The 27972-nt window shown below is 44.0% G+C and overlaps 1 protein-coding gene across 2 annotated transcripts in view; it reads left to right on the forward strand.

Annotated features, from left to right (window-relative positions):
* Nucleotides 1-15625: 15625 nt before the first annotated feature.
* Nucleotides 15626-27972, forward strand: part of FGD1 (FYVE, RhoGEF and PH domain containing 1) — a 41715-nt gene continuing 29368 nt past the window's right edge. For both annotated transcript variants that reach the window (XM_019436648.2, XM_019436649.2), the window contains exon 1: nt 15626-16632. In XM_019436648.2, coding sequence (XP_019292193.1) covers nt 16326-16632 — 307 coding nt within the window. In that variant the 5' untranslated portion in view covers nt 15626-16325. The remainder of the gene's footprint in view (nt 16633-27972) is intronic.

A 27972-nucleotide genomic window follows, 5' to 3' on the forward strand; every position in this document is an offset into this window, starting at 1 on the left:
CGTACTAAGGCAATATTTTACCTTTTCTGTCACTACGCTATCTTCTTCTTTTTTTAATGTTTTTAATGTTTATCTATTTTTGAGAGAGGGAGAGAGAGCACATGAGAGTGGGAGAAGGGCAGAGAGAGGGAAACAGAGGATGTAAAGTGGACTCCAGGCTGACAGCAGAGAGCCCAATGTGGGGCTCAGACTCACAAACTGTGAGATCATGACCTGAGCTGAAGTCGAAGCTTAACAAACTGAGCCACCCAGATGCCCCTCTTATTTTTTTTAAAGATTTTGTTTTTAAGTAATCTCTACACCCAATGTGGACCTGAAACTTACAACCAGGCACCCCTGTTCCATATATCTTCTAACCAAATGATTTAAATATATTAATTTTATATCCTGCTACCTTATCTTGTTTGTAGTGGTTGATTTGTTTGGGTTTTCTGGCTATACAAATTTATCTATAAATAATGATAGCTTTACCTCCTCAATTCCAATTTTATACTTTTAATTTCTCTTTTTAATTACAATGCTTGCTACCTCCAATACAATGTTAACTTGTAGTGGAGAGAGTAAGTATCCTTACCTGGTTTCTGATTTTAGCATATAAATGCTGCTAGTGTTTCCTGGTTAAGTGAAAGGCTGCATTGCTGGATTTGGAGGTACACACATACACGCGCACACACACACACACACACACAATTAAATTATATCAAGGAAGAAACCCTATATTTCTCTTACTGAATATTTTTATAAGGAATGGGTGTTGGAGCATCTGGGTGGCTCAGTCAATTAAGCTTCCAACTTCAGCTCAGTCATGATCTCAAGGTTTGTGAGTTCAAGCCCCGCATGGGGCTCTGTGCTGACAGCTCAGAACCTGGAGCCTGCTTTGGATTCTGTGCCTCCTTCTCTCTGCCCCTCCCCCCTGGCACTCTGTCTCTCTGTCTCTCTCTCAAAAATAAACAAACATTAAAAAAAGAATGGGTATTGAATTCTGCTGAATGATTCTTTGGCATCTCTGAAAATGATGATATGATTTTTTCCTTAGATTTAATAATATTTTAGATTATATTAATGGACTTTGTAATAGTGAATGATTCTTGCTTTCTTGGAATAAACCCTAAACAGTCATGGATTCTATTTGCTAATATTTTATTTAAAATTTTGCATTGATAAAAAAAGAATTTTGCATTGCTATTCATAAGTGAATATTGGTCTATATCATTTTCTTTTTCTTGTAGAATCTTTGTCAGATCTTGGTATCAATATTATACTTACTTTATAAAAGAATTGGGAAGTGTTCCTTCTTTATCTAGACTCAGGAAAATAAAAATAGCATTCAAATTATCTGCTTTTTAGTATTAGACTTCCCCTATGAAAGCATGATGGTCTGGTAACCTTTGGGGAAATGTAGCTCTTTTATAGCTTTCTCTATTTCTTCCATGAAAATGGACCTATATGGGTTTTTCTCTTTTAGAATCAAATTAAAGTAAATTATATTTTCCTAGGATGTTTTCCATTTCTTCCAGGTATTTAAAACAATTTGCATAGAATTGGAAAAGGAAGTTTCTTATGTTTAAAATGTCCTCTTACTATGGTTATGTCCAACTTTTCATTTCCTAATTTGTATATTGTGCTTTCTCCTTCTTGATTATGTTATTTAATGACATATATTTCTATCTAACAAAATCAGCTCATCTATTTATTTATTAGTTCTACTGTTATCTCTTTTCTAACTCCTTTATTTGAACTTATCTCTTTTTTAATTTTTTCCTTCCATTTTCCTTAACTTTATTATTTTTTTCCTTCTATAACTTTCTGAGTTGGATGCTTATTCATTTAATATTTTCCCTCATTTTTAATACAAGTATTTTAAGGCTACAAAGTAGCTTTATCTGTATCCATTAATTCTGATATTTAGTGTTTTCATTATTATTTTCTAAAAATTCAGAAGTTTTGGTTTGAGTTTCCTTTCAGACCCCAGAGTTGTTTGACAAAGAGATTCTACATATTCAGATGGAAGATCCATTTTATGTTGATTTCCAATTTTATCCAGTGTGATCAGAGAACATTGTTATTAGTTCTACTTTTTAGAATTTGTTAAGATTTTCTTCTTGGCCCAATATTGATTTTGTTATTTAGGTTTTTTATATTCTTACTGGGTTTTTTTTGTTGTTGATGATGATTTGATCTGTCCTGGAATGAGAAAGGTGAGTTAAATTTCTCCTGTTTTTAGTGTGTTTTAATCTATTATTTATTTTTCCTTGTATCCCTTAACATCTCAGATTTATGAAGCTGCTATGTTATTTGGTACAAAAATAGTCATAACTTTATATGTCCATTGTGAATTGTGGCCTTTTTGCCTCCATTAATGCATTTTTTGCAACAAGCTTTCTATTTTGGAATAATTTTAGATTTACAAAACAGTTGAAAAGTTAGTGCAAAGTTTCCATATACTCTTCACCTAGTTGCCCCTCATGTTAATATCTTGTATGACTACATTTGTCAAAACTAAATATTACTACATTGCTATTAACGAAAGTCCAGACTTTATTTTGATTTCACCAATTTTTCCACTGATGTCTCTTTTCTGTTCCAGACTCCCACCCAGAATCCCATATTGCATTTAGTCATCATATCTCCAATCTGTGACACTTCCTCAGTTTATCCTTGTTTTTCATGACCTTGATAATCAGTTAATGCCTTTTGTTCTGAGTTCCTGACTTTGTCTGATAACTAAGATTGCAATCTATATTTTCTTTATTTACATTTAACTGGTATACCTTTGTCTTTTCTTGTATTTTTAACCTTTCTGAATCAATTTGTTTTCATTGATTTTCTTGAACACAGCATTTAGATTTTACTCAGTGATACAATGGAAAAATATTTCTCTTTAAACAAATAAGTTAAGACCGTTTATATTTATTGATACAAAAGATGTTTGGTGTCAACATTGTCATATTATTTTAAATTTTATTTACTTTTTTAGCTATGTGTTTATATATTTAAAGTATCTTAGGGGCACCTGGGTGGCTTAGTCAGTTAAGCGTCTGACTTGATTTTGGCTCGGGTCATGGTCTCACAGTCGTGACATCGAGCCCCACATCTGGCTCTTCACTGAGTGTAGAGCCTGCTTGGGATTCTCTCTCTTTCTCTCCACCCCTCTTCTGCTCATGTGCACGTGTGCACACATGTACTTTCTCTCTCTTTCTCTTTCTCTCTCAAAATAAATTAACATTTTTAAAAATCTATTTTACTATGTAGTCTGTTTTGTTTGGTATTTTTGTAGTTACTCTGATGTTTAGAAAAGTTTGTATTTTGGCCTAGTGACTAATTTGGGGTATCTTATTTTTAATTACTTTTTTTTCTACTTGTGTATTGCTAATGTAAAGAAACCCATTCCTAAAAGAGAACACAGGCAGTAATTTCTCTGACATCAACCTTAGCAACATTTTTCTAGATGTTTCTCCTAAGGGAAGGGAAACAAAAGCAAAATGGAACTATTGAAACTATACCAAAATAAAAGGCTTTTGTACAGCAAAGGAAACCATCAACAAAACAAAAAGAAGACCTACTGAATGGGAGAAGACATTTACAAATGATATACCCAATAAGGGGTTAATATTAAAAATATATAAAGAACTTGTATCATACCTGTGAAAAGCTGCTCAACATCACTAATCATTAGGGAAATGCAAATCAAAACCACAATGAGTTATCACCTCATACCTGTCGGAATGGCTAGTATCAAAAAGACAAGAAAAAAACAAGTGTTGGAGAGGATGTGGAGAAAAAGGAATCCTTGGGCACTATTGATAGGATGTAAATCGGTACAGCCATTGTGGAAAACAGTATAGGGTTTCCTCAAAAAATTAAAATACAACTACATATGATGTAGTAATTCCATTACTGGATATTTAACCAAAGAAAATGAAAACAGTAATTCAAAAATATATATACACCCCTATGTTTATCACAGCATCATATACAGTAGCCAAGATATGGAAGCACCCTAAGTGTCTATCAATAGATGAATACATAAAGAAGAAGTGGTATACACCTCACACCTGTCAGAATAGCTAAAATGAACAACACGGGAAACAACAAATGTTGGTAGGGATGCAGGGAAAGGGGAACCTTCTTACACTGTTGGTGGGAAAGCAGACTGGTGCAGCCACTCTGGAAAACAGGATGGAGGTTCCTCAAAAAATTAAAAATAGAACTACCCTACAGTCCAGCAATTGCACTACTAGGTATTTACCCAAAGGATACTAAAATATAGATTTGAAGGAGTACATGCACCCCAATGCTTATAGCAGCATTATCAAAAATAGCCAAACTATGGAAGGAGCCCAAGTGTCCACTGATTGATGAATGGATAAAGTATATGTGGTATATGTATACAATGAAATATTACTCAGTCTTCATAAGGAATGAAATCTTGCCATTTACAACAATGTGGATGAAGCTAGAGTGATTTATGCTAAGCAAAATAAGTCAGAGAAAGACAAATACCATATGATTTTACTCACATGTGGAATTTAGGAAGCAAAAGAGATGAACATATGGGAAGGGAAAAAAAGAGAGATAGAAGCAAACCATAAGAGACTCTTAACAATAAAGAACAAACTGAGTGTTGATGGAGGGAGGTGGGTGGGGGATGGGCTAAATGAGTGATGGGTATTAAGGAAGGCACTTGTTATGATGAGCACTGGGTGTTATATGAAAGTGATGAAATTCTACTCCTGAAACCAATATTACAATATATGTTAATAAAAAAAAAAGAGAAGAAAAGAAGTGATGATAGATAGACAAATATAGATATAGATATAGACATAGAGATATAAAATATTACACAGCCATAAAAAGGATGAGATTATAGTATTTGAGATAACATGGATGGACCTAGAGGGTATTATGCTAAGTAAAATAAATCAGACAAAGACAAATACCATATGATTCCACTCATAAGTGGACTCTAAAAAAATGAATAAACAAAAAGCAGAATCAGGCCTAGTTGCCAGAGGGAAAGAAGATGGGTGGGGCAAAATGAGTGAAAGGGAGAGGGATATACAGGGATATATATTCTATACATAGAATGAATAAGTCACAGGAATAAAAGGCATAACATAATAAATACAGTCAATGATATTGTTATAGCGATGTAATGGGACAGAGGTTAGCTATATATACTTGTGGTAAACATAGCATAATGTATAAACTTGTCAAATTACTAAGTTGTGTACCTGAAACTAATGTAATATTGTGTGTCAACTGTATTCAAATAAGAAAATGGAAAACAAAAAAAAAAATACTATGGAGTTTTATGAGTTGGTTTTGTGCCTGGCCTCCTCACTGAACTGTTTTTTAATTCTAATAGTATATCTGTTGAATCAGTTGGTTTTATTTCTTCTCTTCCAATCCTTATACATCTTATTTATTTTTCTCCCATTATAGTATTGACCAAGGCTTCCAGTTCTATGTTGAACAGTAATTGGTGAGAGTATCTAGTCTTATCCTCAATCTTCAAGGAAATGTATCTTAAGTTTCTCCATTTAGTATAAAATATGTTGTAAGGCCTTGGTATGTAACCTTCACCAAGTTAAATTTGCCTTCTGGGATGCCTGGCTGGCTTAGTCAGTAGAGCATGCAACTCTTAATCTCAGGGTCATGAGTTCAAGCCCCATGTTGGGCATAGAGCTTATTTATGAAAAAAAAAATTTTTTCCTTCTATTCCTAGTTTGCTAAGAGTTTCATCATAAGTGGGAATGTAACATACTTATTCTACATTAATTGAGATAATCCTATAAGTAGTCTCCTTTATTAGTGTGGTAAATTACATCCATAGATTTTTCTGAGGTTGAACGAATTCTCTTTGCATTCTTGGAATAAACTCCATTTGATTGTGATGTACTTTTTGACATACTACTGTTGGATGCAGTTAGCTAATATTTTATTTGGGATCTGTGCATTCATAATTGAAATGAGCCTATAATTTTCTTTTCTTTTTTTGTCCTTATCTAGTTTTAGAATCAAGGTTTGAAGATTGTCCTAGACTAATAAAATGAGCTAAGCAGCTTTCTCTCCTTTTCTATTTTCTGGAATAACTTGTATAAGAAGGGAAGTAAGTATTCCTTGTGAGTCTGGCACAATACACCTGTAAACTTATCTGGTCCTGGATTGGGCGGGGGGGGGGGGGGGGGGAAGGGATGTCCTTGCATACCATTTCAATTTCATTAATACTTAATGGTCTATTCAAGTTCTTTACTTCTTGCTATTCCATTTTTGTCATTTTATATTTTTCTAGGAATAAAGTTTTACCTAGATTTTCCAATTATTTCTATCTAGTTCCTAATAGGTTTCTGACTTGACTACCTAGTACCTTCATGGACAGGGGAGCACTGAAGGAGCATCATGTCTGCCATTTGGGACCAGAGGGAGATTGGCTACCTTTGCACTTCCAGCAAAGCAATGGCTATGTGTAATTTTTTGTTGCTTTGGATATTTGTGATTGTATATGAATGTGTGCACTTTTATAAATGTGTGTGTTTATACATGATGTTCTAATGTGTTTCTATTTATATGAAAATAAACTAAAAGAGAACAATTTTTCAAAGGGAAATTAGCTGGATGATCCTCTGTGTAGCTATTTTTCTGTCTATATGTGTCCCTGAGCTGTAAGAGGGTAATTCCCTGGGTCTCTCAGTGTCTCTGTGTATGTCTGCCTCTCCACCAGTGTTGATTCATTCTGTGTGTTTTTCCATGTCTCGGAGTATCTGCAACTATAAGGGTTCATGATTCTGTGTGTATCTTTATGTCTCTGCACCCGTCTGTGTTTCTAAGGGTGGGGAGAATTCTGTATGCATCTCTGTGTTTCACTGTAGAAATATATGCATGGAGTGCACATGCTACGTGGCAAGTTCAGACTCTCCAAGTCTGGAAGAAACATTACAACAGGAAATGCTCTGGATTCCAGCTTCCGGATGGAATTTCACTCAGAAAAATACCCCTTCCTGGTCCTCCCAATAACGGCAGCATTCTTTGTCTTTTTTCAAGAGGCTGAGTTGAAGGGGTTTATGCTAACCTTGACCTCAGAGGCCTTGTCTTTCAGGAGGACTTGGCAGAGCCATGAAATTCCACACCCTGCCACTTGCCTCCTGCCAGACCTACTTCTTCCTCCTAAACCCTTTTATAGCTCCACATTATCTACCAGACCAATTCTGATCCAAATTGTCCAGAGAGGCCCGGGGAAGACACAGGGAGATGAGGACAAAGAAACAGAATAAGATTTTTAAAAGTAAATAGATAAATAAAGATTAGATTTTGGAAGAGATGAACAGATACAGAAATGATAACAGGAGATAAAGACAAAGAGACAGAGACAAAGAAACAGGGCCTGAAAGCTGGGAGCAAATACTCAGAAATGGGGATAAATAAATGATGATGGGGACAGACAGATATACAGAGAGATGGAGTGGGAAGGGTGGAGAAAGAGGGACTGACAGGAATGAGGCATGAATGTAGGGAGAGAGAGAGAGAGAGACATGAGGTTAGAGAGGCAGCTATATAAAAGAGGAGGACAGATGGGGTGCCTGGGTGGCTCAGTCGGTTGAGCGTCTGACTTCAGCTCAGGTCATGATCTCACAGCCTGTGAGTTCAAGTCCCCCGTCGGGCTCTGTGCTGACCACTCAGAGCCTGGAGCCTGCTTCGGATTCTGTGTCTCCCTCTCTCTCTGCCCCTAAGCCACTTGCATTCTGTCTCTGTCTTTCTCAAAAATAAATAAACATTAAAAAAAATTGTTTTAAGATGAGGACAGAGAGGGACACAGAGATGATAACAGCCAGGTATATAGGAAGGGGGTGACTGGATGAGATAAACGAAGATAGAAACAGATAGTGTTAAAGATGAGGAGACAGGCTGATGATGTAGAAGCTGAAATTTTTGATCATTTGTTATGTCTGAAGCATGGCCCTTTGAACTGTACATGTGTTAGTTCATTTAATGCTCACAGTAATGCTGTGCATGTACTGTTATCAACCCTATTTTGCAGATGAGGACACTGAGGCACAGCAAGTCAGCAGTACAACTAAGATTTGAATTCAAACAATCTAGCACCAGTGACTGTACTCTTGGCTACTCTATCAGTGACAAAGAGAGACAGAGGAACGGGGAGCTGGGGACAAGATAGCAAACAGAGGAAACCCATGTAGGGACTGAGAGATGAAGACGAGAGACAGGCACATGAGGAGAGTAACCCAATAAGAGAGATGCTAAGAGAGAGAAAAGGAAAAGATTAGGAGAGAATAAAATAGGGAAACAAGGGCAAAAAGACCAACAAAGAGAGATAGAAACAAAGGGTATAAATGTTGCAGGGAAAAAATGGAACGGAAAAGTGAGAATAGAGAAAGATAGGTTGGGAAGAGAGACAGATGAGTGCAGCAATATAAACAGAATGATGAGGACTGGGAAACATCCAGAGAGAAGTAGGGACAGAGCAGTGGAGACAGAAAGGCAGACAGTAAAGAGGCCAAGGAGCCAAAGGAAACTGAAAGAGAAATAGAAAAGACAGACATTCTGGAACACACAGAAATTCAGAAACAGATGATGTATGGCAATGTGGTAGTATATGTATGAGGACAGAGACTCAGACCAAGATGAATTAGATAGGAACAGGATGGAAACAAGGCAACCCCCAACATACACAATATAGAGAGAGTGGAGCAAGGAGAGGAGAGAGATGGAGTGAGACTAGGTGAGACAGGAAAAAGAAACCACCAGAGAGATGTAACCAGAAAAACAAGAGAAAGCAAAATGTAGACAGAGATGGGGGTGGGGGTGTCTGAGAGGTGGTTAACAGTGATGGTGAACTTGAGGAGGGGGAGACAGTAAAAAATAAGAAAGACAAAGACAAAATAAACTCATCTTGATCCAACAACTTGCAAGTCTCTTGGATATATCAGGGCTGGCACTGGGCTGTGTGGTGCTAACTAGACTATGAGCTTAAGAAGGCAAGGCCTTGGCCTTCATTATTCACTACTGTATCCTTTATCTACAATATATTCCCAATCATGTGGAGGACTACTCTTTGTTAAATATTAGGTCCTGGGAACTGTGTATGCATTGCATGGATTTTGCCATTGAATCTTTACAACTCTGATGTGGTAGGTATTATTATCATCATTCCCAGTTTACAGATGGAGAAACTGAGACTCAGAGTGATGAGTAACTTGCCCAAGGTCACACAGAGGAACTAGGAGTGAAGCCCCAGCCTGTACCAATGGCAAAAGTATTTCTTGAACCAAGGATTAAGGTGAATCTTTTCCTGACCATGAACTTGAGGTGCAAACAAATTCTAGTCTGTCTGGCTCCAAGGTCTACACATTTGACCACTATGCCACACTGCTTCAGTGAAGACTTACTGACACTGATGGAAGCCTGCTGAGCCAAGGTTAGCATGTCCGACTCCTTACCCTCTCGAGCTCCCTCCATCCGGTGAAAAAGGTTGGCCTGGCTAGCTCAGAGAGACTGGAAAAAAGTCCTATGAGTGGCACTAATAAACTGTGGCAGACCCCAGTCTGAGATAATCAGAGAATGCTTCCTGGAGGATGGGGGTAGTTCAAAGAGGCCAGAGGCAGATTTATACAGAAGTCAGTAAAGGTTCAGGATCCCTTATTTGCACAGGTCCCTTCTAAGGCTCTGTTTAACCATGAGTGAAAAATCAAAGAGTAATGAGGATTTGTTACTTTGCAAGAAAATTGAAATGCCCTAACATCTTACAGCTTATATATGAAAGAAACTAAACAGAAGGTTTCCCAAACTTGACAAGTCCTAAAAATGTACATTATTGTGAAGCTGAAACTTTTCTAAAACACAAATTTCTATCAACCATGCTATTAAGAAAGCCTAATATTTTTATTATTTCTGTAAGAAATGACCCTACCTCATGCTTCAGTGACAAAATAGAAGCCATCACACATCAGGAATGGTTACTGGGCCCTCATCTTCTCACCACCGAATCTCTAAACCTCCCATTAACTGTGTTCAGCTCTGTCTCATTCCTACCAGTTATAATGAGGGGCCTGAAGACCCTCCTCTTCTTGGAGGCTCAGTGCCCCAGATCCCAATTCCTCCTTTCTCTTTCTTTTCTGCATCTTTGTCCTCTCCCCCTCTACTGGATCATTCCCAGCAACAAAAGAGCACAGTCTAGTATCTCCCATCTTTAAAAAAATCATGCTTTCAGGGCGCCGGGGGGGCCCGGTTGTTTAAGCATCCAACTTTGGATTAAGCTCAGGTCATGATCTCATGGCTCATGGGTTCGAGCCCCACATCAGGCTCTGCTTGGGTTTCTCTCTCTCCCTCTCTCTCTGCCCTTCCCCTGCTTGTGTGCTCTCTCTCTCTCTCTCTCTGTCTGTCTTTCTCTCTCTCTCTTTCAAAATAAACTGATAAACTTAAAAAAATAATTCTTTAACCCTCTTTCTACCATCATCTTATCTCTCTGGTCTCTATTCCCCTTCACAGCCAAGCTTCTCAGTGGAATTGCCTACACACCCAGGTCCACTTCAATAGGGGTGAGAAAGGTGTTCTGTTCCCTCAGATTTCATGGAGGGTCCTGTAATAATTTACACTCTCAACAGCACTCTACACAATTATTCCTGTTTGTTAAATGAATTTTATTTATTTTTCATGATACACTTTATATACTTTAGAATATACATATATGAACTGTTTGAATAAATAATAAATATCTGTGTACCCATTACCTAGCTTCAAAACCAGATCATTTACAAATGACAAAAACCCCTGGGTAACACTCCCCAGTCACATCTCTTTCCCCTCCCTGAGGTAACCACTGTGCTGAATTTTCATTTTTCATTCTTTGTTTTTCTGTGTAGTTTTATAACATATGACTGTATCCAAATACTGTGTAACTTTTCATGTTTTTCCACTTTATATAAACATATTCTCCTATAACTTTTTTGAATCAGCATTAGGTTTTCTGAGTTTCATCATGTTGATACATGTAGCTAGAGTTCATTCATTTTTTCTTTATACTATTACATCATATAAATATGTCTGAATTTATTCACCCATACTCTTGTTTACATTTCTTGCTGTTAGAAACAGTCTTCAGTGGGGCACCTGGGTGGCTCAGTCGGTTGAGCGTCCGACTTCGGCTCAAGTCATGATCTCGTGGTCTGTGAGTTTGAACACTGTGTCGGGCCCTGTGCAGACAGCTTGGAGCCTGGAGCCTGCTTCGGATTCTGTGTCTCCCTCTCTCTCTGACTCTCCCCTGATCATGCTCTGTCTCTCTCACTCTCAAAAATGAATAAATGTTAAAAAATTTTTTTTAAAAAAGAAACAGTCTTCGGTGAATATTCTTGTAGTGTCTCCCAGTACACATGTACAAGGATTTCTCTAGGGGAGCAATCCTCAAACTTCTTTTTTTTAACTTAGAACTTCCTTTATATTCTTAAAAATCACTGTAAGACCCCCAAAGAGTTTTCATAAATGTGGGTTATATCAATTGATACTTGTTGCATTAGAAATTAAAACTGCAAAAGCTTAAGTACTTACTTTTAAAATAACAATAATTACATCATATTTAAATAAATATTTTATGAAAAATAAGTGTTTTCCAAAACAAAGAATAATTCAGTGAGAAGAGTGGCATTGTTTTAAATTTTTGTAAATCTCTTTACTGTATTGCTTAATAGAAGGCAGCTGGATTCTCATATCTGCTTCTGTGTTCAATCTGTTTGATATCTAGAAAACTCCATTCTACATTCTTGAGAGAATGGGGATAAAAGAAGCAAATAACACCTTACTAATATTATTGTTTTGGCTCCCTGCCCCCCACTTCTGCCCCCAGGATAATCCAGACCACACTGTGAGAACCACTGCTCTAGGATATGTACCTTAAAAGGCTGGATCATAGAATATGTGCATCATTCAGCTTTACTAGAAAATGTCCAACTTTTTCTAGAGTAGTTGTATCAATTTACACTCCTACCAATGGTGTATCCATTCCCTCTTCATTCATTCTGGTGTTCACCCCTACCACTGCACCAAAACTACTATCAAGGTCACTACCAGTATCCATGTTGCCATATCCAATGGGCCCTTTTCAATCCTTATCTCAGTTGACTTCTCAGTACTCTTTTTAAAAATCTCCAACACAACCTTAGTTATGTCCCTATCTCTTTTACCTCTTTCTCAGTATCTTTGCCACCTCCTGCTCCTTCACCCAATTTGTATCATTGGAGTTCCTTGGAGCTCAGTCAAGGATCCTCTTCCTTTCTCTTTGCTCTGTTTCAGACTGACCTCTTCTTTCATGACTTTTAATGCCATCTCTATACTCACAACCCTCATTTACATCTGAAACCCAGACCTCTTCCCTGGGATGTATATACCATTACCTGCTTTAACTTCTCCACTTGATTCTCTTAAGGAAGTATAGAACTGAACCCTTGATCTTCCCTCTGAAAACCTGTTCTTTCTGTCTTCTTCATCACAGTGAATGACCTAGCCCACGTCAGATACCTAGGATGCATCTTTGATGCCTCCCTCTCCCTCCCATCCCAAGCCACCACACCAACCCCTTTCAGTTCTAAATATCTCTCAAATCTGTCTACATCTCTCCATCTCCACAGCCACCACTTTAGTCTACTTACCATTATCTCTGACTGCAGTACGCTTCTAATCTTGCCCTCTTGCAATCCAATCCACAGAAGCCAAAGCACTTTTTTAAAAATTATACCATGTCAATCCCAAACTAAAAACCTTTCAATGTAGTGTATTTCAGCATTTGGGAGATGTGAATTATCTACAAAAGAGATACTATTTTATCATGATCCATTTAATATGACACAAACTGAAACAAAAATTTCATGAAACAAACTTACCCTCCTACACAATTCTATCATACATTGATATTTTCTATTCTTTTCTCAAATTGATTTCAGTACCTTCTGCAATTTGACATACATTTAAAAGTACTGCTTCAATGCCTTTCCACTGCTCATAGAATAAGATCCTTTCTCCTTCCCATGTCCTATAAAGCCCTACATAATTTGGCTCCTGCCTACTTCTTTGACTACATATCCCACGCCTCTTACTCTCAGCTCACTATGCTCCAGCCACACTGGCCTTCCTGCAATTCCTAAGTATACTATTTCCCCTTCTGCCTAGGGCCTTCCCACTTGCTCTGTCCTCTGTGTGAAACACTTTTGCCTCCACTCATCATCTGCTAACTCCCACCCCTTCACAGCTCAGCTTAAATATCAGGTCTTGCCTGACCCCTCAGACTAAATTGTCCCCACCCATTTTTCTCCTTCCTATCACCCTGTTCTATTTCTTTATATAAGCTTATCACAATTTGTAATTATGTGTGTGTTTATGTGTTATAATTATGTGTTTGTTTACCTCCTGTCCTTTCCAGCACCAGACCATAAACTCATGGCCTTGTTCATGTCTGTCTCATTCACTACTGCATAACTAGTGCCTCACAAGGTGCCTGGCCCATGGTGTATGCTCCAAAAGATATTCATCAAATAAGCAGAGATCTGAAGAACAAATGAAGTGGAATTGGGGAAATGTGGAGAGTTTCACACAGAGGCAACAGCATATGCAAAGACTCAGAGGCTAGAGACACTAAGGAATGGTCTAAGACTTTTAAACTTAGACCCAAGAATGAAGTCTGAGAGGCTGGCAGTGGCCAAACAAATCAAGGGCCCAGCTTAATCTTCCCTGTTGAAGAAGGTAGGTTTCCTTTTGAGCCACTGGGGACTCATCAAAGGGTTCTAAGCATGAGAGTGATATGAGTTGATTTACTTTTTCAAGAGATCATACTGCCTACAGTGTAGAGAAGGGATTCCAGGGAACAAAACTGAAACAGGGAGACTGTGACAGTATTTCAGGTTAGATGTGGTGCTGGCTGACACTAGGTCGTATCAGGAGAAGTGAAGAGACTACATAAATAAATTTGGGAGACATTCGGGAGGTAAAAATGACAAGATCTGGTGATTGCATGGGGGTGGAGGAGAGAGAAGAGTCAGGGGTGTAACTCAGACTTCTGCTTTGACTGGGGTCATTCACAAAAGTGATGTACAAAGAAGGACAAACAGGTTGGGAGGAGGATGACTTGGTGATGAAAAGGTTTTAGGTATTTCTGGAGTAGTCAGGTAGAGCTGTCTAATAACCAGTTGAATGCATGGGTCAGGAGAACTCTCTGGACCTCAAGAGGTGTCACTTTGGGAGTCATCAGCAAAGAGATGATAATTGAAGCCATGGGGAGTGAATGTAATAATTGAAGAAAATAACACAGATAGAGAAGACAAGACAGCTCAGGCCAAATCCCTAAGGAACACCAACATTTAAGGTTGGACAAAGAGGAGCCTGGAAAATAAAGGAATTTAACCAAGGCAGTAGGAGAAAAATGAGAGTGTGGTATCATGGAAGTGGCTTAAGGAGGAGGGGGTGATCACAAGTGCCAAATACTAAGAAGAAGTCAAGTAGGATAGCCTTTGAAAAAATTCTATTAGATTTTGTGACATGGGCTGTGGCAGACTTTGATGAGAGCAGTATTAGGCAAGTAGTGGAGGCAGATTGGAGTGGGTTGAAAGATAAGTGGGAAGTGGGAAAGCTGAGACAGTTAAGTGTAGGCAACTCTTCTGAGAAGTTTATAGAGAGGAGAAGAGAGGGTGGTGGTTGGAGAGGGAGAACTTTCAGTAATTGTTTACTTGTTTACTTGTTTTCAGATGGAAGAGACCTGATGATGAAGATGATGAAGATGATGAAGGGAAGGAGCACGGACTCTGTAGGTTTGGTAGCAAGAAGTCAAGAACTTCCTTTCAGTGATCTCTGTTTATTCTGTAAAGTAGGAGGTGGAGGTCATCTGCTAAGGCTTAGGAGCAGATAGAGAAGTTGGTGGTTTGAGGAGAAGAGAGGTTTGAAAGGGCTGCTGTGGAGGTGGAAGAGAGAGTAGCCTCGGAACACAGTAGGGTTGTGGGTCAGTACTGAGGGCGTGGTAGAAGCTGAAGACCATGAATTTATAGTGGCACAAATCTGTGAGCCTGAATACTTTTCTCCAGTAGTGTTTAGCGGCCTTTGCACAGGCATGGAAAAGGCGGACAGTTGGGCTGATCCAAGGTTGGGATGTTGCCAAGAGGATGCAATAATCCTGAGAACTGAAGCTATTGGCGGGAGAGTGGTGAAGTAAAGGACCATAAGGTCTAGTCTGAGCGGAGAGAAGTGTATCAAAGACAAGTCCTCTATGAGCCAAGCACTAGGGAGACTCTGGAACCTGTGGAAAGGTTTCTGGAAAAGAGATTGAAGGATAAGCAGAGAGAGGATGACCTGAGAGAGGGACAGAAAGGCAGATTTGGGGCTTGAGCTCAGAGACTTGCCTGTGTGGGACTGAAGGTTGGGGTACAGGGAATGAAGGCTGAGGGAAATTTTTAAGGGGGAGGAGGGCCTTTGAGGGCGGTCACCGAGAGAAGTGAGGCGGGTCGGAGTGAGGGGGCGTGCCCAAGCGCAAATCCCGGGCGAGGGGGCGGGGCCCGGGTAACTGGGTCCCAGCGCCGCTGTGGCTGCGGCTGCCTCAGCCACGGCTCCCGCCTCCCCACCCCCCTTCTCCGGCTCCTTCCTGCCGACCGCCGCGGAGACCTAGGCCGAAGCTGTTACCCTGCCCCCGCGGCTGAAGCTTCGTCCGGAGGGACTGGCTGAGGGCGAGCCCCGCAGCCTAAGCGCGCGACGCACACGCGCGCCCCCCGCCACCGCTGTCCTCTCCTCCCTCCCTCCCCTGTCCTGCCCTCCCTTCCCTTCCCCTCCGCCCCCCAGCCTCCGCTGCGGCGGGAGGAAGAACCCTTTCCGACCAGTCAGAAGAGCCCAGATCGATTCCCATTCGGGGAGAAAGAGACCCCGCACTCTAAACAGACTGACCGCTCGCCCCGGGGCCACGGAAGTGGTTCGCCTCTTACAAGAGAGCCCACGCCGAGCGCAGCCCACCGACCCTCACCCAGCCGCAGCCGCATAGACAAGCGCTCCTCAGCGGGCCCCCGGCCTCGCCGAGCCCAATCCCCGCGCGGGGCCCGGGCCGGAGATGCCTGGCACGGCAGCAGCGGTGGCTGCTGCTGCTGCTGGTACTGCCACTGCTGCCAAGGCTGCTGGCCCGGGCCGGGGCCGGGGGCTTAAGTCTCCGCAGTGGGGCTGAGCCCGCAGCCCCGCCCCCCGAGCCTGAGGCCGCCGCTTCGCCGGGCGCCCGGCCTCCTCCGCCTGCGCCTCCGCCCCAGGAGCTGGAGCCAAGCGGGGAGCCCGGGCCCCGCGCCCAGGCCCGGACCATGCATGGCCACCGAGCCCCGGGGGGTGCCGGGCCTTCGGAGCCCGAACATCCAACCACGAACCTCCCCGGCGCCGCTCCTCTGGTCACTGCCGACACGGACCCTGGAGCCTCTGAGCCCGGACTGCCCGTGCTTAGGGGCTCAGGCTCGGCTCTCGGCGGCCCCCTGGATCCCCAGTTTGCCGGACCATCGGACGCCAGCCTGGGCGCTGTTCCAGGCCCCCGGGTCTTACCCTGCGGCCCCAGTCCACAGCACCACAGGGCCCTACGCTTCTCCTACCACCTGGAGGGTTCACAGCCCCGGCCTGGTGAGTGATCGAGAGAGCATGGGAGCCCGGGCCACGGGCCTGGTACTGGAAGAGGGTTCTTGTTCTCGGGCCCTCTAAGCCCCACCTCGGGGCTGACCCGCTCACCCTGGCCCTTCGAGTCTTCTCAACCCCCACCCCCTTCCCTCGCTCCTCTTCCGTCCAGTCCTTTCAACCTCTGCCCGCGGTCTTCTCTCTCTGTCCCCTTGCCCCCTCAACCCTTCCCACCCCCTTATCTTCTATCCGCTGAGACTAATGGGAGAGGGAGCACTCCCAAGAAAAACGGGCAGGATTGCAAGGGAGTAAGGGGAATTTGGTTGGGGGGAACAGTGTTTGGGGGAATAGGAGAGGAGTCTCCCACTTGCCAAGCGCTTACATTGTGCCAAGCACTGGGCTGGGTGCTTTACATGGATTCTCATTTCATCTTCAGGAGCCTCCTGTGAAGTAGGTATCATTTTGTAGGGTAGGAAACTGAAGCCCAGAGAAGTTGAGTAACTTGCCCAAGGTCCCACAGCTAGTATGGAGCCAGGATTCAAAACCAGATATATTTGAGTACAAAGTCTGTGGTCTTTCTCTTTCCCCAAACTGAGGTTGGAGACCATGAAAGTAAATGCCAAGCCTTCTGCTTATGTGATTTTCTTCTGTACTGTTCAGCAGCTCAGCAGCTCTGGAGTATGAGTGGAAAAAAAAAAGAGGGATGGTGGATTGATCCAAGGTTGGGGTTTTGCCAAGGTGTGTGTGGTGGGAGGACAAGGGAAGGAGGGAGTAGAAGGTGCTGATGAGAGAGATAGGTGAAAGAGGTGGGCCTTGGGGGTCAACCTGGAGGGGAGGGCTGGAAGGGCTGCTAGGTAAGGAGACAGCAGAAGGGGTGGGAGCAGAAGCCAGTTGTAGCAGAGCTGTAGAGCTGCAGGGCTTCAAGGATGGTTGTGAAGAGAAACCAGGATGCTTGAACTTGGATTTGCAGAGGTGGAGCAGCTCTAGGTGAGGCTGGGGCCATAGGCTGTTGCCTGGAGAGGCCTCTGAACTGCACAGACCTGAGTGTCCAAGGAGTCCAGCATGGCTTCCCCCATCTGGGGACATCCCCATGTGGACCTGAGCCCAGGAGCCACAGAGAAAGAGCAGTGTTATTTCTAGTCTGCCTTCCACTGGGCAACACTGACAGAGCTGCTGAGCCTCTGGGACCCCCCAGGGCTCATATCCCAGGCTCCATAGGTCTCTGGGACTATGGCCCAGCACAGTTAGCAGTAGTGAAGCATAAAGCACTGGAAAGACATGCCCCTTACTGTGTTGTGACCTTGGGCTAGTTATGGAACCTCTGAGAGTTTCCAGGGGCTTCCTCTTCGTGGGCTGGAGATATCCAACTGATAAGAGGCCTTTAACACCCTGCCCTGCATGTTGCTCCTGCTGGCTTTCCAAATACCCCTTGACAGATGCTGTATGGAGCAGGCTACTCACCCACTTTACTGTAGCACCTCCTTTCAGATCTCGAAACATGCCAGAAGGACTCCCACCTCAGGGTCTTTGCATCTTCTTTTCCCTCTGCCTGGCAGCTCTTCCCCCTGCTCTCCATCTGGCTTGTTCCTCATCTTTCAGGTCTCAGCTCAGATGTCACCTCCTCCGAGAGACTTTCCCTGACCACTTTGTGTGTGTGTGGCGGGGGGGAACACTTGTGAGTCTCCATCACAGTTGCCTGTGTGCTTCCATCCTTGCACTTAGTACAGTCTGAAATTATCTTATTGTGTCTACTTGTTTATTGCCCATCTTCCTCCACTAGAATGTGAGTTCTGTGAGGGCAAGGGGATTGTATCTGTTTTGTTCACTGTTGTATCCCCAGTGACTAGTGCAGTGCCTAACACACAATAGGTGCTTAATAAATCCTTGTTGAACAAATGCCTGAACAGACATGAAGGGAGCGTATAATAAGCCCTCAGTAACTATAGGCTTAGAGAAGGACAACTGAATTCCTGCCCTCTAGATGCTCTTGGTCTGGGAGTAAGTAGCTGGGCAGTGTCTAGACCCTTGGTCAATAACCTCTGATTGATACATGGTGGTGATTCTGAGTTGCCTTCCCACTCCACCAATCCTTACTAATTACCAATCACAATACCCATCCTGAACTATTCCCCTCCTGCCCAAAAGAGCAAAAAAGTTTCCAGGATCCTTTTTCCCAATGAACTCCCTGCCTGTGTAGGTGTCTTTTTATATACTACATGATAAAAAGTGTCAGGGAAAGACCTGACTTCCCATCCAACCATTCCTAGCTGACTCACTGTGTGACACTGAGTGAGTTCCCTTATCTGAGCCTCAATTTCCTCATCTAGAGAATGCCATGGGGAGTCTATGAGATACTGATGAGAAGCTTGCAGAATAAAATAAAATTTAAAAAAAGAGAGAAAAACCTTCTGAAGAGGAGGCGGAGGAATTACTCAGGCCCTGGCAAAGCAGGCGCTGGGTCATGTGATTCACAGCAGCATGGGGTGTGAGAGGCCCGCCTCCCCCACTGCCCAGCCTGCCCAGGGGTAGGCACAAGTGACTTGCTTCTCTCTCTACAGGACTCGCCTATAATTGGCCCAAGAAGCGCAGGGTTGGTGGTTGCAGTGTGTGTGTGTGTGTGTGTGTGTGTGTGTGTGTGTGTGTGTGAGAGAGAGAGAGAGAGAGAGAGAGAGAGAGAGAGAGAGAAAGGAAGGAAAGAAAGAAAGAAAGAAAGAAAGAAAGAAAGAAAGAGAAAGAAAGAGAGTCCTCTCAATTAAAGGGTTGAAACATTTTAGACATGTTAAGATTTCTGTGTGCCTGCTGACTTCCTCCCTCAGACTGCTGAGGCCTTTATTGAATCACTATCCTTAGGGGCCAGTGGACCATCGGGGGAGGGTGGTGCTTTTTAAAATAATACAACTGACTCTTGAACAATGTGGGGGTTAGGGGCACCAAGCCCCATACCCCTACTTGCACAGCCAAACATCTATGTATAACTTTTGACTCCCCAAAAACATAACTATTAATAGCCTACTTTTGACCAGAATCCTTACCAATAACATAAACAGTCAATTCCCACATCTTTTTGTATATGTATTATATACTGTATGCTTAAAGTAAGCTAGAGGAAATAAAATGTTATTAAAATCATAAAGAAGAGGAAATACATTTATGGGACTGTATTGTATTTATAAAAAAAAAATCCATATGTAAGTGAACCTGTGCAGTTCATACCGTGCTGTTCAAGGGTCAACTATAGTCACATCTTATCCATGTGAAAAACCTTCAATTACTTCAAAGTGCTTTCTCTTTTAGTTACCCTGATTCTTGGTAGGGAAAGGGGCGATCGTTTTTATACCCATTTTCCAGGTTGATAAAACCTAAGGCCTAATTGGGTTACTGAGATAACCCAGTGAGATACCAGAGAGGGTTTTGAGAGAGTTTCCAGCTGTAGGTGTGCTCATAGAGATTTGGGGGAAACCCTACCCTATTCTAGGTTTGAAGCCTGGAATATCCTTCCAGATGCAATGTGGGGAGTAGCTTGGGGCCTGTGTCTCAGTCAAAACAGTTGCACCTGATATAAGAGTCTTTTCATGGGTAGTAAAGAACTAAGCCAATTGAGAGGGGCAGCAAGAAGGCTGGCTTCTTCTAATTTGGAGTCTAGGGCATCATCAGAGACTCCAAGAGTTAGAATTGGAGCTGGAAAGGGCCCTAGACACCATCTGGTTCTGGGTTTCCCAAACTGGGTGAAAATCAGAATCCCTTATTGACTTTGAAAAAATAACTGATTCCCAGACTCCACCTCAGAGCCCCAGAATCTTGGGGTTGCAATCCAGGAATCTATTTAAAACTCCCCAGGTGATTCTGATGCACAGTCTAGAGTGGGAACTGATTTTTAGTAGAGTTAGTAGAGGCTCAGAGAGGCAGTTTACTCATGGTCCTACAGTGAGTCAGCCTGATTAAGGCCTGGAGAATGCATTGGCCTCCCCTACTAAGGCCCTCTCCTCAGGACCCTATATGGGCCTACCTCCCTCTTTCCCAACCCCAAAGGAAGGCACGGGATCTAAGCTAAAGGGAGTGAGTCAGCCCCTCACTCACATACACACAAATACCGGCTGCCTCAGTTTACCATCTATGCTTAGCTCTCATGAATTGCTGCCATCTGGCACTTCAAGCTGGAAAGCAGTTGCAGTTTTGGGACTCTAGGCAGAGGAAACAGGCATCAGAAGTACCCATCACAGGGCCTGGCCCAAAGGAAGAGCTCTAGGGAGTGTCAGCAAGGTTTGTAGAGCTAAGAGGAACATGAAGTGCAGTTAAGGTAAGAATTTCAGTAGGAGCAAAGGCACTGAGACATGGGGCATCCTGGGAACTGGGACTGGTGTTGAGAGGAGTAAGGGATATGCCTGGGAAAGGGACTTTATCCTAGGGCAAAGGGGAACCATTGAAGGGTTTATTAAGCAGAGGAATGATGTGCTCAGATGTAGGTGTTTGAGAGATCCCCATAGCTACTTGTGGAGAGTGGATGGTAGGGGCACAAGAATGGGAGCAGAGATGATACGCAGTCATCCCAGTTACAGGCAATTATAGTTTGGTTTAGAGTGGTGGCAGGTAAAAACAATAAGATCAGAGAGATATTTAGGTGCTAACATGAACAGACCTTGGTGGTGGCTTGGATGTAGAGGCCAAGGAAGAAGGAAAAATCCAGGATGAGTTTGTGTGTTCTTGTCTGAAACCAACTACAGTGGCCCAATGGGTGGTGGGGAGGCCATCTACATGCAAGAGAAGGAGCAGGTTTGATGGAAGATACTGAGTTTGAAAGGCTTTGGGGGACATCCAGGTGGAAGTGGCCAGCAGACATTTGGATGGAGGGTTGGAAAGCTCAGAAGAGAGAGGTCTGGGCAATATATATTTGGGAATTCCCACCACCAATGCATACCATGGATCACAAAGCAGCTCATGGGGAAAAGTGTGTGGGGTTCTGGGGCCAATCCCATCCCTGAAGACATAGATAGTGATCCACTATCTATGATCCACACCCAGTTGGATCATTCATTACCTGACCAAATGTTGCCTTAGAAATGCCTTGGGGAGGGGGAGCAGTTTTTAAAGCACATTTGCATAAAGCTGAGGCCCATTTCACATATATTTGCTGTTGCAAAGAACTCAGGGAATACTCCTTAAAAGCAAATGAAACATTCGTAAAGTAAATTCTTGTGGCTCCCTCCATGTTCTCCATTTTGAAGGCATCCTGTGAGGCCATAGAAGGAGGTCGCTTATGGAAACAAGAGGGGGCTCATGACAGGAGGGGTGGTGGGCTCTGCTGGGGATTTTTGAAGAGCAGCAGTTTAGGATTCCAGGGGAATGTCTGGGAAAAGACCCAGATTTGGTTCAGTCAGCTGAGGCCTTCCCAACAAACACAACAAAATATAAAGACTCTGGATAGCTGGGAAAAGGACTTCCCTGACTGGACTAAAAGAATTGCAGTTCCCAGGTTGCAGATGGTTGGCACGCCTTTCCTTGGCCCTTTCAGGTGCCTCTGTCCCTGTGGGAGGGCCCGGCTGGAGCTACCTGCTTCCTCAAGGGAGAGTGGCAGCTGTGTCCCAGACAGATTCCAACCAGGACTTTGTGGGGGCCAGTTAGCTAAATGCCTTAGGCAGATGTGGAGCTGGCCAGATCCTGGCTGGGTGGGGCTAGGACCTGTCTGGAATGAGGGCAGGAAGCACTGTCTGCCATTGGCCAGCCATGCAGAGTTATGTTTCCCCCTCTGGAGAATGCAGATATCGTTGGAGCAGTGAGTCCAGCCTCTCTGGGCTCTAATACCCAGTTCCTTGGGCCTGGAAGGCATCACATCTCCAAAAGGTGCCTCAAAACACACACACAACTGGAGACAAGGATGCAGGGCAGTAGCTGAAGGAGTCTCAGCTCTCCTGGCTCTGCCATTAGTTCACTGTGCTCGTAGGCTTCCTTACCCCTCCCAGGGCCTTAGTTTCCCCATTTATAACACTGGGACCTGGTCATCACATTTGTCTGGCAAATAATATGGCATCAATAAATACGTTGGTAATAAATACTTGGCAGATAAGGTAAAGTAAAAGGGGTAGAAGAATGGCATTTCTTTATTCAACAAATGTCTATTGAGGACCTACTACGTGCTTGGCCCTGTGCAAGGTGCTTGGTGTACAATAAGACAGGCACAATCCTTGTGCTCATAGAGCTTCTTTCTAGCAGGGAAGATCTACATAACAAGTAATTCCAAGCACAGATGCAGCTGAACATATAAGGAGGGGGGTAAGCAGGGAAAAGAGGGCACTTGAGTTGAGACTCCAAGGATAAATAGGAGTCCAGAGGTAGGGCAAAGCGGAAAAGCCGGAAAAGCCGTTCAGGCCATGGGAACAGCATGTGCCAAAGCCCCAGGCGGAAGAGAGCACTTTCGAGGAACAGACAAGAGGCCATTGTGGCTGGAGGGTGGGGGTAGGGAAGTGTTCTTGAGCTGGGCCTTACTTGTCCCCAAGCTCTGGAGGTTGGAGTTCATCTGGGAGGCAAAGGGAACCCTTCACAAGGCTGCAGGAATTGAAGAAGACTGTTTTCATAAGATGGTTGCGGTGTGGAGAATACCTTGTAGAGAGGGTGGAGGGAAACCAGTTAGGAAGGTAGAGAGTGGGAAAAAGCTTATGGACTCTAAAGCTAAGAAAGTTGAGTCTGCTAAGGCTTAGGGTCTGCCTGCTTTTGTGAGTTAAGGGAAAGAGACCAGGAGAAAGCCTAGCCTCTGGCTTGGTGAACTTTGTGGATGGATGTAACACTGTTGGGATGGGGAAGGCAGGAGGAAGAACCACTAGGGCCTGGGTGTGGCTTGGGATGATCTGAGTCTGAGGAGCCTGAAGACAGGAGATGGGGCATCGAGGTGGCAGTACCTAGCAGGCAACAGCTGTGCCCACCTGGGCCCGAGAGTTAAGGTCAGGAGGGTGAGGGGCATAGGTGTGTGGCTGAGGCCCAGAGGGAATGGAAGGCTTTTTCCGGTGCTGGCAGCTGTTAGCCCTCTGTGGCGCTTTCCTGTAGCCCATGCATGGAAAGGGTTAAGTCACAGAGGGAAGGCGGTGGGAAAGGCGGGACTGGCAGGGCTGGCCCCTGGGAGCTGCAGCTGGCAAAGAAGCCCTTCTTTTTGGGCCTGTTAGGTGCGAAGCAGCTGCCCACACCACTACCTTTGCCTTCACCTTCACCTTCCCTGCTCACCCCCTTCCCCAGCTCCTTCCCAGTTTCCCTAGGCGGGGCCTCCCTGACTAATGCATTCCAGGTGTTGACACAGCCCTAGGGGCGGCAGGAAGTGGGGCAGGGAAGGTTTAGGTCTTTCTTACTGTGTGCATCGCCTAGGGGCTCCAGGCTCCAGGCCTTACTGACTGCTCTGTTCTCTGGAGAATTCCTTCAGGGATCTCTGTTTGGGTCCTGAATCCCTGGTACAGTCAGGCAGTGGTGAGAGCCCCCCAGACGCAGCTCTGCCACTTCCTAGTTTTGTGTGACCTTGGGTGAGTCACTTCACCTCTCTGTGCCTCAATTTTCTCATCTGTAAAATGGGGTTATTATGCCCACCTCTGAGTGTTGTCATAAGAATTAAACGCCACAGGTAAAGAAAACCCGCAGCTCTCAGCATGACACATTATAGCCATGTTCAACAAATGGCCCTGGCCCTGGCCCACCCTTTTTGTTTCTGCCCCCTTGCCTCTCTGAGCCTGCATCCCTCACTGTCTCTGTCTCCCTTCTGACTTGCCTTGGTTTTACAGTTTCCCTCTCTAGCTGTCCAGCTCTCTGTAGTTTTCCTGTCTTGCTCTTCCTTGTCTTTGTCCCAGTGTCTCTTTCTGTCTCTCTCTCTGCCTTTTTCTCTCATAATCTTTCTGTGTTACTAACTCTCAAATTTGAGCAGGCTTCTGGTGAGAGGGGAAGGGAAATGAGTGGATGTTGGGTCCCTGGGGTCACACACAGCAGGGGTCAGAGGGGCCATTCCCTAGTGGCTCTGTCCTCACAGGAAGGGAAATCCAGCCAGCGTGGCAGCCCCAGAGCTGGGTAATTACTGCCCCCAGTGCTCCCAGCTGCAGCTCCACTCCCTTCCCTTCCTGTCCTCTGAAGTCCCCAGCCCCCCCTGGGGGTGGAGCAACCATCCCCATCCTTCTCTGGCCTCAGGTCCAGAGACACTGGGAGAAGGCCAGGCCCTTACAGCAATCCAGCAACTGCAAGAGGGATGGGCTGCCTGTGCTCCCATGTGGCTGTGTGTTGTGTGTTGTGTATGTGTGTGTGCGTGCATGCCATGCATGCATGCCCATGTGCCTGGCTGCCTGGCTGTCTTTATCCCCAAGGGTCTGTTTTGTGTATATCTTAATGTTCTTATTTCTATATGTCTATGTATACGTTTGAGTGTGTCTGTATATATCTGTGTGTCTATGTGTGTCTTTGGGTCTGTATTTGTTGTATGTTCCTATTTACTTGCTTGTGTGTCACCTTGTTTCTGTCAGCCCCTGGGAGTTTCTAGATGTTTCTGCATGTGAGTTTCTGTTTGTAGATCTCGTCTGTGTGTGTGTGTGTGTGTGTGTGTGTGTGTGTGTGTTTCTGTGCCAATGTCTGTCTCTGTATGGCCCCTATGAGTCTATATCTTGGTTGTGGTTGTGGTTGGTATGTGTCTGGCAGTGGAGAGGGGTGGTGACTACTAGTCTTTTGGCCCTTCCTGCCGCTTGCTCCTGTTCCGGAATGTTTTTACAAACCCAGGACTGTTCATTGTGCCCTCAAACATACTCTTCACCTCCCTACCCCTAGTATTCACACCATTGGTCACTTTTCTTCCCTTGCCTGTAGGACTGTGCCCATTTCACCTAAAACCTACACCCCTTTCTGGATGGTTGAACTTGAAAACCACCTCCTTTAGAAAGTCATCCCCACTCATCCCTCCAAATGTGATTTCTTTCCCAATTCAGCAAACAATGGCTGAGGATGTGCTCTGTGACTCTGGACGCAGACATGCTTGGGATCCAGTCCCAGTTCTCACTGTGTATCCTCAGACAAGTTATTTTGCTTCTCTGCATCTCAGTTTTTATGCCTATAAAATGGAGCTAATAGTACACAGGGTTGTTAGAAGGATCCCTTACAGGAAAGCATCAACACAATGCCTGGCCCAGAGTAGGTGCTTAACAAACACTTGAATCCCCATACTTTATATCTTCCACTAAAAAGTGAATACCTTGAGTTCCAGAGAGTTCTGAAAGTTCTTGCAATCCCCTGCTCTCTTCCCCAGGCACCTTGCACAGGGCAAAGTGTGAACTGGACCAGGCAGAACAAAAGGCAGAATCCAGTTCAGGGAACTGCCAACAAGTATTGCATGAGCTAGCTCCCTGAGCCTGGTCAGGCCCAGAAGAGTTTGGGCCCTAGCAGAGGGTGTAATAAGGGACCTCCAAGGCTGCCACCCAAGAGCCAGAGCATGTCAGATAGGGCAGGAGATAAATAGCAGAGGTGTAAGGGGCCTTAAGGACCATCTACTTCAGATAGCAGAAAGTGGTGCCCCACAAGTTGAATTTGACTTACAAATTTTGCTTGGCCTACTCACTGTTTTCAAAACTAGGGGGTTTCACATAAAAGTTTAGATTTCTGGTTCTCTTGAAATATTGGAAGATCTGAAAGTACAGGGCCCTGTTACTGCAAAGTGACAATTAGATAGAAGGGAGGAACTACTGTCCCTACTTCAGGGGATGCATGTGCTCTCCAGTTTACTCCAGTCCTTATCATTCCATAATGTCTTATACTGTTCTTTTTTACAGAAAGGCGTTCACTTTCCATGAGGGTCCACACTTTACAGAAACATCCTTCACTTTACAGAAGGGGCCTCACTTTATAAGAGACTTCCTCCATGTTACAGAAGAGTCTTCTGTTTGGCAAAGAGTCCTTCATTTACAGACAGGTCATCCATTTTACAAAAAGGTCTATAGAACTCTCCTCGCATTTTAGAATGTCCCTCCATTTTGAAGAAGTCTCCTCCACTATGGAGAAGTTGCTTACCTTTACAGAAGGGGCATTCTTTGTATCAAAGAGACCTCCCTTTTATAGAAAGTTTCTCTATTTTGCAGGAAGAAAACTCCTTATTTGCCAGAATGGCTCCCACTTTCCAAAAGTGCCTTCACTCTGCAGAAGGTGCCTCTGTTTTTCTGCAGAGTCCTTATGTTCAGAAGACCAGTTCACTTCAGGAAAGGAACCTTCAGAACTACCCACAGGGTTCTTGTAGATAGCTCCCAGTGCCCTTCTCACACTTGACAGAACTTTGTGTTTGAACTTTCACGGAGATCATCTGCCAGACCAAGCAAGGCCTGGGTCAGTCTGGCCAAAAAGGTGTAGGGCAGCTGGACCAGACCTCACATTCAAGGCCAAGGTGGAAGGAAATGGGGCAGCTATGCCTTTATCCCCTGCTTTTTTCTCAAAGTGAGGGACTCCCCCTTCCCCACCAACAGAGCTGGCATTCCAAAAGGCACTTTCTTACTTGCTGTTGTTCTTTCTTCTCCACTCCCTCTGGTCTCTTTCTCCACCCCACCCCACCCCACCCTACCCCACCCCACTGCCAGGAATTCCAACTGTCCCTGGGGCCTACCTCTTAGCCTGGAGAGGCTGAGATCTGGGGGCTGTAGGGAGAAGCATGCAGTAAAGGTCAGGAGGCCTGAGTGCTGGGGCCAGCTTCTGTCCACTCTAGCATCTCACCAGGTCCTCAAAATGAGGAACACACACATATTCTCCCCCATTTTGCAGATGGGGAAATTGGGGTCCAGAGCTGTAAAGCAACTACCCAGGTCACCATGGAGTTAATAGCTGAGGTCCAGTCTGAGGCCCTATTAGCTGACTTGAGATTGAGCCAAGGCTACAGCTAGGAGGTGGGAAAGGGGGTGTTGCTGTCCAGGGAGGGGGCATGCTAGCAGCGGAAATTACCAGAAAGAGGTGAGGGAGAAGCAGGGTCATTCCAGTGGAAGTGGGCAAATGGAGGAGCTCTTATCTTCAAACAGCTAGAGTAGACCTGTTCTGCCAGGAGCCCCAAAGCATGTGCTCAGGGCACCTGCCAAGTAGGGGCATGCAGCAACCAAAAACAATTTTTGGAATGATTTTTATTTCTTTTTTCTTTTCTTTTTTTTTTTTTTTTTAGCAAACAAAATTGTTTATTTAATTCAATATCTTTTTAATGCCGGCATATATGTTTTACATTATAAGTGCTTTACTTTATTTATTTATTTATTTATTTATTTATTTATTTATTTATTTTTAAATTTTATTTATTTTTAATTCACATCCAAATTAGTTAGCACATAGTGCAACAATGATTTCAGGAGTAGATTCCTTAACCAATTTAGCCTCTTA

Source organism: Panthera pardus, unplaced genomic scaffold, assembly GCF_024362965.1.
Source record: "Panthera pardus isolate Hobbes unplaced genomic scaffold, ASM2436296v1 HiC_scaffold_27, whole genome shotgun sequence".
NCBI classification, from domain to species: Eukaryota; Metazoa; Chordata; class Mammalia; order Carnivora; family Felidae; genus Panthera; species Panthera pardus.